The following is a 15,634-nucleotide window of genomic DNA, read 5'->3' on the forward strand; positions in this document are numbered from 1 at the left end:
ATAAAAGCATAAATTAATAGCAAAAAGTAAAAGTCCTCAATGTAAAAAGGTAAAGGAAAGTAAACACTAAAAGGGAACCAGCTGCAGACAGTGGAGCACTAGTTCCAAACTCTGGTTTAAATTTAAATTGTTGTATTATGTGACTCAGATTTAAAGTATAACTACAACACATCTGTGATTTAAAAAAACACATTTAACATTTATTTAGAGGCAAGTATTCAGATCCTTTACTTAAAAGTCCAGTGTGTAACATTTAGAAGGATCTACTGGCAGAAATGGAATATAACATTCAGGTTTGTTTTCATTCATTTATAATCACCTGGATATAGGGATTGTCTCCGCCCATGGAGTCTGCCTTGTTTCTACAGTAGCCGAGAAAGGACAAACCACACACTGGTTGTATATAGGGCCTTCTGCGTATTGCGTTGTTTCTCCTACACACTCCAGATCCAGTTCTCATTCCCAAATCATCAGATACAGAAGCAATCTGCAACTTCACCGCTAGATGCCACCAAAGTCTACACACTGGACTTTCACTACTTGTGTACTGTGTGTAGTTTCATCCACATCAATACATCATATTCTATTCTGCGGGTTATTTACCCGCGTTTGCTTTTCCAGTTTAACTCAGATAAACTCAGTGTACCTGGTTCAAAAGCTTGAGTGTGTAACGGTTCAACAGAGCTGGAGCTGCACATTAATTGAGCTCACCAAAGTTTATCCCATCTTTTTAATATTTCACCCCAGTGACAGTCACACCAACATCTGTTTCATAATTTTAATAAAGCCAATTCATGATATACAGATATATGACAACATTAAATATGTTTACAGTACAACAGATAACTTGTCTTTGTGAGATTATCTGCTCAAACAGCCACGATTCTGAAATTACAACCTTCTCCCTCAGAATTAACACATTTTCTCATTGGCATGGAGCTTCCAGTGCTACAACAACAATGCATATAGATGACCGAAGCCTGCTATGCATGTCAAAACATCTCAAAATGCTGTACTTTCAACCCTCAAACTAATCTCATGAGCATAAGGTGGGCAAACATTTCAATGAGTTGTCAAACACAGCGCATGGTTAGAAAAAAATGCATGATAACATAATGTTATGTAATACTCACATAAGTCGTCTGCTTTACCAGTTAATGTCTAATTCAATCAGCATCATAAAATAAACATCTCACATGTGGTTGAATTTGAATTAGTGCATCGTTTTACTCAATTGAGGAATGCAAATGGTGTTATGTACAGCAGGAAAAATCTAATTGCATGATTACAATTTTTTTCCCCATTTACACTTTCAAAATGTTTGGAATCATAAAAAAAAAAAACAAAATAAAAAAACAATAATTTTCTACCTTTTTCTTTTGCTTCACCTACTTAATTCAGACTGATAGTTAAAGCTCTATTCACACGGACACAGTGGAGATTAAGCAGGAATGAGGATAGGAGGAGCAAAGAGATGAGAGGCACTTCAAGTCCAAACAAGGGTTTAGGAACCTTCACCTTGGATCAAAGCTTAGTAAGTGAAATTTTCCATCATTAAAAAACAGCCTCTACTGCGTCGATTAACGGCTGATCTGTCAATGTACAGCTCACTTCCACCGTATGTTCTCTCCAAAACTGACACTGGAGTTGATCTCGCACGTTCATCTCCCATTTTTTGTTCTCACTGAGACGATGGAAATAAATACCTGCATCTGTTACACTGATGAAATCATAGATGATCAAGATGCAACCTTATCTGTAAGATAAAAACAATAACTTCAAGACTCATGGTGATTGGCAGTGTCCATTATTCAGAGCGGTTACTTTGCATGTTGTGTGTATCTGTGTGTATCTGTGTGTGTGTGTGTGTGTGTGTGAGACTGAAAAAGGAAGAAAATGGCTTCATCCATGTGTCTTCTTCACTAGTGGAGTGTGCTAGGGGCTCGCCTTCCTCGCACTGACAAGGTAACCCTTAGCCTTGATGATGCCCCTGCTCTTGACAATAATGGAGTAGCGCAGGACCCACTCCAGCCTCCAGTCAGCGATGTTGAGGTCCTGTGTTCCCTCCTGCACCGCCTCCTGGAATGTGGCTGCTGACATCAGCTCTGTGAATGGAAACACGAGGCCGAGAGAGGACCTGAGTGAACGGAGCAGCTTACATTGTGAAAAGCACATAACAAATTCACTGCTACTGATGCAGTTGACTGTAACTGCAATTTGTTAATTGGTTTATAAGGAAAAGGCTTAAAGAATAAGGCTGTTATTCGTCTATTATTTTCTTATTGTCAGTAAATACCATGAAAAGTTTATCTCTCAATCTACGGTCCTACGGTCTCTACTGTCCCTACTATTGCTATCACCTTAGGACATAAATCTTTAAGAAATTATATAGTTTTATTTTATTAAATTCCCTAAAACACATGGGCAATTTACTTTTGAGTTTGAACTACAACAGCCTATTTCTTGGGGACTATTTTCAGCTGCATAAATACAAAACAAACTAGAGTGCTCATGATAATGAAGTCACTCAGAGCAATTAAGTGTTTTGGGGGGTTTTCGGACAACAATGGAGGTCTATGACACAGAGGAATATCATATATCAGTCTGTTTCTGCAGAGACAAAATGTGTTAGTGGATCAATTCATAGCTGGTTTTGGTCTTTATGGCTTTTGCTGAGAATCAGAAAAAGTAATATCACAAGACTTATCCTTTTATGCTCGACTAAGCACTGACAACAATTGATTTAGAACACCTGCACTCTGTTTATAAATCCACCCAAATGACAGAAAATAAGCTGAATTTCACCTTTGGGATCGTTGTGTGTGAGCAGCTGGATGTCAAACTCCTTAGCGAAGGCTGTCAGGTCAGGAGGCATCACACAGCAGGAGGCCAGGTTGACCTGGTTACTGCTGGGCTTCACCTGGTACAAGAGAGGGTACGTGCTCAGTGACCGGCTTTATTTGTTTCAACAGAGGAAACGGCACACAGGTCTGTCAAGCTATCGACTGTAAAGTTTCAAAATAAAATTCCTTCAACCCTGATTCCCACTCACCTGAGCCCAGTTGTAGAGCTGTTCCAGTAGATCTTTGTCCAGGTCAGAGGTACCAATGGCGGCAATCCGCTGGCTCCTGACCAGAGCCTCCAGCTCCTCCCAGGCTGGCTGAAGGTGAGCCAATGTTTGGCTGTCGCCCTGCAGGGGCTCAGGTGGCGCTATGATAACAGAGTCGAGCTGGGACACTGCCAGAGTCTGGCAGGCTAGGGATGAGAGAATTGATTTTAAATGTTTTTTTAAAAAAGGTTCACATCAATTGCGTGTCATTTTTAAGGCAAATGAAACTGTTGCTGAGGAGATTTAAAGCTCACCCATCTCGACTGCATCTCTGATAGAGGACAGAACCGACTCACACAGGAACAGCTTGACTGCGAAAACAACAACAACAACCATAAACATGTCGTCCCTCACATACTGATGTTGTTTGTAGCATCTGGTGGGTCATTGGTACTATTTATTACACATGTATTACTATGTGTTACTTGTTAAACAATTTATTAATTTATTTCTGATTCAGCCAGTCATTATTAGGAACGCTCTGATCAATGGGTCGGCCATCGAATCAGGGATTTTCCTCTTCTTTCTTTTTTCTTCTTAAATGGAAACTGACATATTTTGAGGATATGTGTGCTAGCATGCTTTTTTAACCCTTGCTAAATGTCCCAAAAAAAAAAATAGATTGCACTGCACACAAGAGAAAAGTTATCTGGAAGCAATCTTTGCAGGACAGACGTGCTGCAGGTCATCAGTCACATTCCACTGACACTAAAGGCTAAAACACACAGCCGTGGTGCAGTGGTACGCACTACAACCACCCCTAGCACAGACAGGAAGCGCCATGCTGCAGCGCATCAGTCTCCCAGAGCTGGTCAGGCTTGTGGTAACAGCAGATCTACATTGATGACAAATAACCCTTTGCTATTACTACCCAACGCTGGTACAAATTTAAACAGCAGGTGGAATAGTTGAACCTTTTCAAGACTTTTTGATTGTTTCATAACCAGTTAAAAACTCCTTGTAGTACATTTAAGGTAAAAACCCAATGTGGAGAAAAAGTTCAATAAGATTACTGCTTAAACCTCACAATAACCAGAACAGTTAAAGACTAATGTAATGAAAGTGTTACTTAACAGATTCAATGTTCTTCTTGCAGACTATAAAACCAGTACTGACCTGAAACCTTCAGCTCCTCCCTCTCTTCAGGTGTGATAGCGTCTGTTTCCTGGGGAATGGAGCAGTCCAATGTATCTGGGAAGTCCTACAGGGTAAGAAAAGTACTTTATTTAGAGACTGTGTAACAACTTGTTTTCAGAAATCATCAGTTAAGATAGACATAACTGACAGGACCCTTACAGAGACGGCCACAATGCTTGCATTATGTTTGGCATCTGATGCACACAAGGATTCGATGGCTCAGAGTTAAAAAGTTATGATATGAAGGGAGTAGAGTGTTTTCCTTACAAGCGGCGTCACTGGTGGACCGATGGATTGGAAGCAATAATTAAAAGGTTAAAAGGCTGTGAGGTTTTCTTGTAAGCAAACAACTTTACATTCAGTGCTACTTACCAAAAAGGATTGTTTGTACCCATGAGGTCTAACAATGATGAAGGCATTTCTTTCCTCATAACACATTTGCACTCGTTTGTTCTTAAAAAGTTTGAATCACCATTCTTTACACCTTCTTTACTCGCTAGCGGTTTTCTTCTTCGCTGCCTCATATCTTTATCAGTGGAATAGTGTGAAACTAATGGCAGAAATGTTTATTGCTTATTAGTTATAGGTTTATTGTAGATTTATTTGTCTCACTGGCACAAAAGGGCAAATAAAGAACAACAAACATTGTTTTTTACGTAAAAGTGTGCACTTAGTCAGACATGAGACCTATATAAACACACTTGCGTAACAAAGTCCATGTCTGAAAGATGTTTAGCATAACACAATGTAAACGGTCAAGCTTTACAACATGTACAGGTTACACAACGTAACTTCTGTGTGATTCCGCCAGCAGATATAGGCCAAACGCAACCTCAGAAGAGAAACCATCACTTAAGCATCCCATTCTTGATATTTCCCTGCAGGGGATGTGTCTAACGAGCTCTGGTATTTGCAAGTATCTAAGACCCCTTAGTTCAACTCATTCAAACTTCCCTCATCCCCATTTGAGTCCAGTGGGCGTGGTGATAAAAGCTGAGGCAGATTAGCTGAGCCTAGCAAAACAGCCAGAGCAAGAGTGTGTTCAGCAGGAATGGTGGTTCACTACGTTGGATCCTGCAGCCTTTGAAATCTCAATTTCAGTCTTTTCGGGAACATGTCAGTTTGATGAAAACAGATTGCTCAATACTACTTTCTTGAAATCCTGTCACAGTTAATGAACAAAACCTGTAGGGCAAATTTTAACGTGCATCCACCCCCACCAATCCCCCTCCGCATCCCAACAGACAGACACACATTTGGAATGGCGCCTTTGGCAGCCAGCACTGCATGAACATTCATCATGACAGCTTCTTTTCAGTGAGCCTGGAGGCATCCTTTGATGTCCATCACTACAGCTATTTTATTTTCCCAAGCACTGGAACCCTACTGCCTGACTATGTAGGAGCACATTATTGTGCAACTCATTCACACAGTGCAGGTCTGACCTGTAAATGCAAATACTATTGTTGTTCATTTGTCAGTGCGGATAAAAAAAACAAACATGCAAAACGGGTACAGGAGAGCCTGAACTATATGACCTACTATACTCTCTACATACTACATGAAAACAATAAACAGAAAACTGTAAACGTGTCCCCACCTCGGATTGTGGTTTTATAGCAGAAAACCAGTCACTCAGTGTGGCTTGAATGCAGTCTTGAAGCTGAAATATCAAACAGAAGAACATAATATTAAATTAAGAAACTTGGCTGAGAATGAACAGCTTTTTATTCTCAGCGGACACACGTCAACATCTGGACAGCTGTGATATGCTGCTCTACCAAGTCAGGGTCGCAGTGCGTTATAAACAATGAAATCAGTTGGACAAACTTCAAAACCGGCTTGGAGCGTGGGACTAAAGGAGGAGACAGGTCAAGTTTAACTGCTGACGGATGTCTCATTTTAAAATTGAAGTATTTACAAATGGATAAGCACGGGCTGGCCAGCTGCAGTTGCGTAAAGATGGAAGGAGATTTAAGGCTTTTTCTGTAGTTCACAAGGTTATATTTTCAGTTTCACTTTTACAAAGAAAAGGAAACATGCATTGTGTTGCACAGTTTATAACCTACGTCAGAATTCAAAATGATTATCTGCTATAAATGAGAAAATACAAGAGAAAATATAATTTGTGGATTTTGTTCTAAATCGCTAAATAAAGACGTTTATATATAAAAGTCATAATTTGTCTTCAATCTCATTTTGTAAAAGAAATCACATAATATGTATATATGTATCGTGAGTTGAGTGTCTCATTACATCCCTCTGATACCTCAGTCAAGTTCACGTCATATTTTCTGTATCCTCTATCTGAATGTTATATTGGAGATCAAACTGTGGCGACCTTTGCTCTTCATTACAACAATCACAAGTTATATCACTAACTTCGGTCTAAGGTATGGGCCGGCACAACACATGGGACTGCACCCAAATTCCAGTCACGCTTCAGAGGAAAACTGCACGTGATGTTTCATACCTTAAAACAATGAGTAGCGTAGTGTCTGATCATGAAAGAGTCTGACCAAACCCTTTCAGGATGTTTCAGGCCACCATGCCGTTATGTAACTACAGTGAACATCTATGCAGTGCCAAAACAAGTAGTTGATTAATGGATTAGTCACTCAATAGAAAAATAATCATCATCTATTCTGATCATCAATTAATTGTCATTTATTAAGCAGAATGCCAAACAGTCCCTAGTTATATAAGTTTAAATATGAGGGGTTGCTGCTTTTCCCTGTTATATCATTATAAACTGAATACTCATTGTAATTTACAAGCTATTTGAAGACAACTTAGCCTCTGGGATATTATGGCCGACCATTTTCTGACTTTTTATAGAATAATAATGCCTAATAAGTCAAACGAGTTTAATCTCATGTAATACATTTTAATAAAACTTACCTACTGCAGCTTTAATCAATGTGAAAAACAACATTTAGTTGAAGCACTAATAAAAAGATAAAGTTTCTGAGTACATTTTGAAAACTAGCTGTTTTATAGGAGCACCTGCCTGCAGGTGATGTAACTTTAACGTTAGATCATCTTTCCTGGTTTACACTTACAGGTGTTTTCTGTTCGCCTCAGGCTGGATCATAAAGCCAGTCACACTGCACACCCTCACCACATAAACAACACACACTGCTAAAGCACCACATTAGCTCAGATTAAGTCCTCTAACTACAGGCATATTCATTAATACTTTAATATATATATATATTATTATTTCTCTTATGGACTGCTCAGATACCCTTACATATACTCCTTCCTGTCAGTGAACAAACACTAGTGTCGTTAGCTAGCTAGTTAAACATTTAGCCAGGTAGCCTAACTTAGAGGCTAAGCTAATGAGCTACACTGTCACACAGCAACCGACAAACTACGATCACCTCTTCACTGGGGGAGCCCGGACATTTCTTCTTCAGACGGCTTCGGTTCACTAAATTCCCGGTGTGGAGCCTGAGAGTCTTAGCGTGGTTCAACAACCTCTTCGCCTCAGTCTTCGTGTTGCTGTTTTGAGGATCCATGTGTGGGGTTTTTTTTTATTTGTTTTTGTTTTTCGTCGCTAGCGTTGCTAACAAGTTGCTAGTCAAAGCTTCACCGACCGTTACTGTGACCGTTGGCTAACTGCCGGGTAACCGACAGCGCCTGCAACGGTTAAACGCTGATGTTTAAATTAGCTTAGTCAGGATGACTTGCAGTCAGTGTTTGACTGACCTGCTGGCTTGGTGGTTGCTTAGTGGCTGTTATGGAGGCAAGCCGGTCGGTCACGCCCACACGGAGGTTGTCGGTGACTGTCCTGTAAAACCTGGCCGGGATTAATGTGGAGAACGCGGCTGCTGCATCCATCACACACCGACACTGGATCAGTGGAGCGGATGGTTGTATCGGGTGGTAGTCCCAGCTCCGACCACTAGATGGTGCTGTGAGTGTTTCTAATTATTCTCTCAATCATGTCCATGGGCTGGGGGAGTAACGGATTATATGTAATCAGGATATAAAGAAAGTGAGATTACAGATTACTGTTACATTTAATAAAAATGGGGATTATTAAAAAGGATTATCATTTTAAAATACATCATTTTTTTCTTTTAAAATACACAGCAGGGGACATGTGTTTGATGATTAAAATCTCTTGGTTTTCTTTGTAAAAGTTACACTGCTCTGAATTGAATACACTTGCATTTAAACTTCTTATATTTCTTTTCTCTTGCTATTATTTACATATTTGGTGTTGAGGTACTACTCATTCCTCTGTACTTTTATTTGTACTTGGAGTATTGTTAGGCTGTGATACTGGTACTTTTACTTATGTAAAGGATCTCTATAGTTCATCTACCACCTGTGGACATCCCTGTCTAACATACCTTTGTGTACTCATTCATCCTGGGGCTGATTTTCATGTTTTAGGCTAAACTCCCTTGTCCCAATTTAGGGAATCTTAATGTTACAGCACACAACTATATACTGTATATATATAACTATATTTTAGTGACCGTCATCAAGAGGCACACACACATCTATAAAGTCTTTGCGGGTGTGAGGTAGCACACGCAAATTGCTTTCCCATTTTCTGTTTTTATGGTGTTTCTGGATTTTCCTTGGACACAATTGAAAATATTTTGGCTACAAATTTGACTTCTTTAGGAACAGTTGAGCACACCTGTAAAACAGGAATCACTACGTGTGTTTTGCATGTTTGCTTTTGATTCATGTGTCAACTCAAATGTGTTTGAATTTACACATATAGCAAAGCATTTTAAGATTATATTTTTGTATCTGTGTATGCATTTTAATGACCTTTGTGTGTAGATCATCAACTAACTCATCCACAGATGATGTGTGATGTTGTCAAACCAGATAGGAGTGTGTGGGTACTTTTTCCATTCTTTTCTTTTAACAGTTTACAAATGACCCTTTCCTGCTTCAGCACGGTAGTTTCCCCGTGTACAAAGCCAGGTCAGGACCTCTGGGATGAACTGGAACGCCGACTGCGAGCCATTGGCCAGCATCAGCGTTGGACCAGACTTACACTCTTGTGTCTGAATGGCAGGAAATCCCTGCAGCCAGGTTCCAAACTATAGTGGAAAGCCTTCCCAGAAGGGTGGAGGTTGTTACAGCAGAATATTTGATTGGCTAATAATCACATCATGGGTCTAATGTAGAAAATCAAATATCCGTGCAATCCTTAAGAATCTTAGAAATAGACCTGCAATAAATTTGGTATTTTGTAGACCCACATATGAAGAGTAATTTCATCACTTCTCGGTATTGAGGTGAATCATGACATTTGGAAGCAATCAAATCTTTGGAGGAATGAGTTAATCATGAGTAGTGGTGGGAATGTAACTAAGTACATTTACTCAACTACTGTAGTACAAAGTTGATTTGAGTATTTCCATTTTATGCTACTGATATGATATTCCACATGTGACTGATTTTGAATGTGATTTCTTTCTGATAAACAGCAGGATTAAGTGTACCTTTATGAGTTCTCTTACTTCTTAAGTTAAATAAACTATTTAAAACCCTCTTGGATTAGCTGGAAAACGCTTTGACACAAAGCCTAAAACAGGGCTGTTTTTCTGAGCTCATGAAAAGTTGATTTTTTAAAGATGTGCAGTTCTCACAGGACTACAAAAATATGATGATTTTATAAAAAAATGACACACTGCTGTAGATTAAACTACCCAACAGGATATACAGTAGTTAAAATTAGTTCCCATTGAAACATCTACAGCTGTAACATGCAACATTAATGCAGCAATAATATGAATCCAAACACATCATATATAACAGTAAAACACTGACAAGGACCATTTCACTGCAGTACTCGCTGATAATACTTTACTTAAGTACAGTTCAACTAAAGTTAATGATTTAAATACGTCTTCCATCATTGTACAATAGGGAGTTACCTATCAAACCTTCACTTTTTCTTGAAAATAAATGACCAAGGGGGAAAAAAAGTCTTTAATGGTGCAAACTAACTAACGTTTCGACATTATGACTTCATCAGAGTCAACATGAGCAAACATTAAGAACAAATGACAAAGAACAGACAACATAGAACTAGTGTACAACTGTCATTTGATAATTGGTTGAGGATTTCAGATAAATTGGATAATGAATCTAAGGGTGGGAGTAAGCTGGTGTCAAAGTGCCATAACTCATCCACTAACAGTGCATTAAAAACAGAAGAACAATGGCATAAAGTTACAAAGATAAAAGCAAATCAAATTTACAGAAAATGCAGAAAATATGGATCAACAGTTCAAACAAAAATTATACAAACTCTTCGGGGACCCAAGGGACCCACAATGCAGCAGCAAAAGCACTATCATAACAACCAGAACCAAAGCACTGAAGGGGTTACCTCTAACACATGTAGGCTGTGTTTGGATATCACAATGCAAAAGGCACCCATCAGTAAACTTTTTGAAGAGTTGGATATTATGTTTTTTCTCAAGTATATTCCCCTAAGTGGCTCTTCTAACATTTCCCGTCAGTCTTGGCTGGTTAAAGTATCCCCCCCCCCTTGCTAGTTTAACCACTAACACAAATACACTTAGGCTACACGCTTGCACACACATTTGCACACCATCCCCCAAATATGGTGTTACGTAATTTAAAATGAATTTGAACTGAATCTGAAACAGTTCATAATTCATCATACACATACACTATATAGACCTCTTTACCCGCTCTGTATGTTTATTTTTGTACCTTATCTTGAATGTCCATCACACCCAATTAGCAGCACAGTAAAATAAATATGCAAGTTTGACTTTGGTTACCGTGGTGCAGGATAATGAGTGACCTGTAATTACCTCTAGATATATGGCTAACGGTGCAAAGGGGCACATCATGTTAGATTCAGTGTTCGGGATAAGATTTGAAACCGGACAGGGCTACAAAATGGTTGCAGCTGTAGAGAGATAAGCAATCCTGCACTGTTCCTGTTCATTAGATGCAAATGATTCTTACAGTAATAAACAACAGTGAACCAACTTTGGAAGAATGTCATAAATCTGGAAAGCTTTACTTTCAAATCAGGTCTACCCTTGAGTGAAGAATTTGATAGAACTGAGGAAATGTGATAGACATTATATCATTAAAGTATTGCATTATTATTTAACTTCATTTCCAGTTGTTTGAGTTAGAAGATTATTCTCATGTCCCTCAGTGGGACAAGACCATGTCCATACTCTACAGTGCATATCCATAATACTCTGAATGTGAGATCAAAGCAATGAAAAACCCAATTTAATATGTTTCCTTTCATGCACTCTGTGTTTATAAGCAGGTTTTCTTGTTTTTCATATTTTGGGTTATACGGTACATCTGGCAAATATATTATCTCCAAGGGAGCTATTGTAAATATATATATATATATACATATATATATGTGTGTGTGTGTGTGTGTGTGTGTGTGTGTGTGTGTGTCTTTGTGTGTGTGTGTGTGTGAGTTTGAGCCAAGTCAAAACCTTCAGTGATCAAATTGCACTTCAACTGAGCGGTTGTAAAACTGAGTGTTGACATGTCAGAGGAGGAGCAGTAATGTCGGGGGAGGGCAGATTTCATGTGTGCATATAAAGACTACAGACCACAAGCTGGACAAAAGGCTTTTCTCCCAGGACATCTTGTGAAATACTGAATGTGAGCAGGTACGTTACTCTGCATGCTTATAGACACAATCCCCTCTTGGTGCTTTTGTAATCCTGGTTTTGCAAGAATTGCATTTTATTAGGTGTCAGATGGGGAATACAGCCATAATTTACCACAAACCCAGTTGATTTCTGTAAAACAACACTTATAACTCAGAGATGAAACAGCTGCACACAGCTGGAAACCAGACATGGATTTAAAAATGTTTAATCAACGGTCAAAGACATGACCTTTTTCTTTCACAAGACCACAGATGAAGGGATTTGTGATGGAAAATATTACATCAACAGCCAAAATTTACAAGGCAGAGGGGTGAGACTGCTTCCAATTTTAAATTTTTTCTCTCCTGTTTGATTGTATCTGTTTGTTTCTGTGCAGCGAGCCACACAACAAGAACAGCAGCAGCAGCAACAGCAGCAACAGTCATGAAGTTCCAAGCTATTTTCTTCATTTTGCTTTTCAGCTGCATGTGCCTGAGTCTCGCACAAGGTGAGTGAAACAGAACAGATTTGACTGACCTCAGAACTGTCATATTGCAAATTGTGATTGGATTGCACATTTAGATTTAACGGTGCATTTCTTATTGCAGCTCAAAATAGTATAGGTACTGTTTGAGCATTTTAAATAATGAGCTAAAACCAAAAAATCTATATGAACTAAGTTTTGGTGGAACTGAACTGACTGTGGAGAATATGTGGAGTCTTGCTTTGAACAACTCTGGTGAAATTATGGCTGCAGCTGTATTTCACAATCCACATTCCTCCACTTTCCTAAATCCTCCCTTTTAATCAGTGAATTGTTCTGCTCAAAGCCATTTACCACATCACTTGATACCAAAGTGTAATCTGTCTAGGCTCGCTATTATAGACCACTTTGTTGTGGTAATTTTGTGACAGGTTTAATTAAGTTAAGTTTTCATAAACAGGACATTTCGGGTTGTTGACATTGGAGCAAAAACTTCTTCTTCTTTTTTATTGATACATCAATACCCCACCACTATAATGCTGATATCAGATGATATATCAATTGAATTTGAGCAATAAGGATAGTCCAAGCTGCTGTGCGTACAAAATTCCTAAAGCTGACTTGTAGTTTTTGGGTCATCACTGCATCTTATAGCTCAGTAGCTTTTCAGCAGCGTCATTACAACCAAACATTCAGGTCTTAAGCCTAGCCCCAAACAATTTGGGGTCTTTAAAAAGCTGAGGTAACTTAACTAGGAGCATTGGAGGTAAGGAGGTCACATGCAGTGTGAGGATTCGTCCTATTTGTTGCAAGAAGTTTAGAGATGATTAACCATTCTGTTCAAGGCTCAGCATGAAAAACATAATTCTTGGCAATTTCGAAAAGAAAAGTAAAGGTAAAAAAAAAGATAAAATAGTAGTAATACTGTATGTTGATGTCACAAAAGCCAATTAGGGTATGTTACAGAAATATGTTCTGTTACCCCAGATGACAGATGACACATTACAAACTCTATAACCCAATTTCAAGTAAGTAAACACCTACGCAAAAGTTAAAAGGACATGAGTAACTCTAATGGAGGCAGTGATGGTGAAAATAAGATGCAGTCAGGATATTTGTGTGTTTCAGTGTGTGTGTGTGTGTGTGTGTGTGTGTGTGTGTGTGTGTGTGTGTGTGTGTGTGTGTATCAATTCAAAGAGTAAGAAAAGAGCAAAATAAATTACAATATTTGTTAATGTTGAGCACTCAATCCAGTGGAATTGGAAAATGAGAATTACCACATGCTGTTGGTTTAGCTCCAGTTATTTCAAATCATAGAAATCACTCCTGCTTTTTGTGGTTTTCTTTAATTAAAAAATACCGATTTTGTGACATGTGATTAAAGTAATTTGTGAGACCCATGATTTCTTGCTTTGGCACTGTTTATTCATAAGCTTTAGTTTAGTTTTATAGGCATGCCAATAAACACAGACCTACACATACAAAAAGCACAATGAAGAGTCAGTCCCCAGTGTTAAAACGGAGCTGTATTGTTTTCCTTCTGGACTCTCACTGTTTAATTTCTCCCCAGGGAAGAGATTTTCAGGGGGGGCAGTATTTATGTTCTGACCCTCTGTAATTCTATCCCTCTCTCCAGGCTCTTATGGCAACTGCTGCCTCGGCTACGTTCGAGGAATGAAAGAAAATGTGAAGCGAAACATTCAAAGTTACAGGATGCAGGAAACAGATGGTGATTGCAACATCAGAGCTGTTGTGTAAGTAACAAATATTATGTCTTTACTGCATTTTGATGTCCTACATTGTTTAAACTTCCCTGTGTAAATAAATTGGCAATGACTAATGGAAAAAGAAAGTGACTGATCCAAGCTTAGAGCAGCACTTGTAAATGTGTGCACTGGTTTCTTTGATTACTTATTAAGCTCCTTTACATTCCTTACTCCAGTGCAGTAAGTGTGATAACATTAAGTAATAATACTCATATGTGTAGGTTTTTGATGAAGAAGAAGCCTTCACATAAAAAACAGCGGACTGTCTGTGCCAATCCACAAGAAAGCTGGGTCCAGGACCTGATGTACAGAGTCGAAATGGCAAAGTAAAATGAGGTAAACAGAACATACTCTCACAATGACTTTAATGCCCTACAGAGGAACTGAGTGTTTAAATTCATCATGAAACTTTTGTCTTTGTAGACCACTAAAAGGAGAGAAACAAGAGACTGGAAGAGAGGAGCTCATCTGTTTCACCTCCCTGTCAGGCATCATATATCATCTGTAACCAGTTGATTATGTTTCTGGTATTTCCTGTTGCTGACAGAGAATGTCAATGTACACATTTCACTATGAGTAAAACATACTATATCCTTAATGTTATAGTCATTATAGCAACATTCATTTATATGAGCCACTACTATGATACTGTTCACTTCCCTGTGATATGTAGCGCCTGCTAGGAATGAGCCACTATTTGGCAGCTTTGAAATGTATTTGCAGAGTGTATACTGTACGTGTGTGTGATGTATATGTAAAAAACACTGAGTGGATGGGCTGAGAGATTTTTTTATACAACAGATTTCCATATTTTTGTATTGGCATTGTAATTGTACTGTGTGACTTCCTGTATCAAATAAAGAAGCAACCCATAGAAATAACATCTATCTGGTTTATCTATCTGTCCTGATTTGATGATCCCATGGTTGGTTTTGAAGGTGATGACTGAATATCCATGAAACAAAGTAAGCAAGCTTCAGTTCAGTAATCTCCCACTCAATCTTGAGTGAGCCAGTAATTGACTGCATGAGCCAGCCGTCAACACTTTACAACTTGGCTCTCGGGGACTGTTGGTCTGCAAAGCTTGTTTTCATTAACTTGATTATAACTTTGATGTTAAAGGATTGGCTGAAGTTCAAAATCCTGCCAAATTGTAAGAACTTCAGGCATCCAGTCCAATGAGGCCGGATTAAAGGATAAGTTCACAATTTTTTCAATTCTGTCTCACCTGTCAGTATGTACATTGAAACAGGGTTTGCTTGCTGTAATCATTCCTCCTGTTCATACAAGCTGCAGTGATCCCCTCATAATGTGCTTCCCATGTAAGTGAGGTGGGAAAAAAATCCACAGTCTTTGTTTAGTGTAAAAAAAATAATATAGAGGTTTATATAAAGACAATTCCTGCTTTGTGTTTCACTGGGTGTTTCTGAGCTCCAGTGGAGGGATGGTAACAAAAGAGGGATTGTTACATGAAATTACTTTTGGAAGATAC

The 15,634-nt window shown here is 38.7% G+C and overlaps 2 protein-coding genes and 1 long non-coding RNA gene across 6 annotated transcripts; 2 read left to right on the forward strand and 1 right to left on the reverse strand.

The window, feature by feature from the left end:
• Positions 1–764: 764 nt before the first annotated feature.
• On the reverse strand, positions 765–8,107 carry gclm (glutamate-cysteine ligase, modifier subunit). 4 transcript variants are annotated; one of them, XM_051376381.1, is made up of 7 exons: positions 7,961–8,107; positions 5,847–5,909; positions 4,226–4,310; positions 3,364–3,420; positions 3,053–3,255; positions 2,806–2,920; positions 765–2,105 (listed from the first exon to the last, which is right to left on the reverse strand). In XM_051376381.1, the coding sequence occupies exons 1-7, from the start codon at positions 8,090–8,092 to the stop codon at positions 1,936–1,938; spliced, it is 825 nt and encodes a 274-aa protein (XP_051232341.1). In that variant the 5' UTR covers positions 8,093–8,107; the 3' UTR covers positions 765–1,935. The 4 variants fall into 4 exon arrangements, with proteins under 4 accessions (XP_051232341.1, XP_051232340.1, XP_051232342.1 ...); XM_051376380.1 differs by lacking the exon at positions 7,961–8,107 and adding an exon at positions 7,633–7,941; XM_051376382.1 differs by lacking the exon at positions 7,961–8,107 and adding an exon at positions 6,720–7,606.
• On the forward strand, positions 8,067–9,774 carry LOC127350117 (uncharacterized). The gene is made up of 2 exons (XR_007880522.1): positions 8,067–8,168; positions 9,147–9,774. It is a non-coding gene; the product is annotated as an uncharacterized LOC127350117 (long non-coding RNA).
• A 2,515-nt stretch (positions 9,775–12,289) lies between these two features.
• On the forward strand, positions 12,290–15,023 carry LOC127350115 (C-C motif chemokine 25). Its single transcript, XM_051376390.1, has 4 exons — positions 12,290–12,400; positions 14,013–14,130; positions 14,364–14,478; positions 14,566–15,023. The coding sequence occupies exons 1-3, from the start codon at positions 12,337–12,339 to the stop codon at positions 14,470–14,472; spliced, it is 291 nt and encodes a 96-aa protein (XP_051232350.1). The 5' UTR covers positions 12,290–12,336; the 3' UTR covers positions 14,473–14,478; positions 14,566–15,023.
• The last annotated feature ends 611 nt before the right edge of the window (positions 15,024–15,634 follow it).

The sequence above is a fragment of the Dicentrarchus labrax genome, unplaced genomic scaffold, assembly GCF_905237075.1.
Source record: "Dicentrarchus labrax unplaced genomic scaffold, dlabrax2021, whole genome shotgun sequence".
Classification (NCBI taxonomy): domain Eukaryota; kingdom Metazoa; phylum Chordata; class Actinopteri; family Moronidae; genus Dicentrarchus; species Dicentrarchus labrax.

Bases quoted from the DNA above. Each gene is read 5' to 3' on its own strand.
- gclm (XM_051376380.1), bottom strand. From the start codon at position 7,770: ATGGATCCTCAAAACAGCAACACGAAGACTGAGGCGAAGAGGTTGTTG. The intron at 5,910-7,632 runs GTGATCGTAGTT...TTGATATTTCAG, and splicing joins CGGGCTCCCCCAGTGAAGAG to CTTCAAGACTGCATTCAAGC. The intron at 3,421-4,225 runs GTCAGTACTGGT...TTGTTTTCGCAG, and splicing joins GGAGGAGCTGAAGGTTTCAG to TCAAGCTGTTCCTGTGTGAG.
- LOC127350115 (XM_051376390.1), top strand. From the start codon at position 12,337: ATGAAGTTCCAAGCTATTTTCTTCATTTTGCTTTTCAGCTGCATGTGC. The intron at 12,401-14,012 runs GTGAGTGAAACA...CCCTCTCTCCAG, and splicing joins GTGCCTGAGTCTCGCACAAG to GCTCTTATGGCAACTGCTGC. The intron at 14,131-14,363 runs GTAAGTAACAAA...TCATATGTGTAG, and splicing joins TGCAACATCAGAGCTGTTGT to GTTTTTGATGAAGAAGAAGC.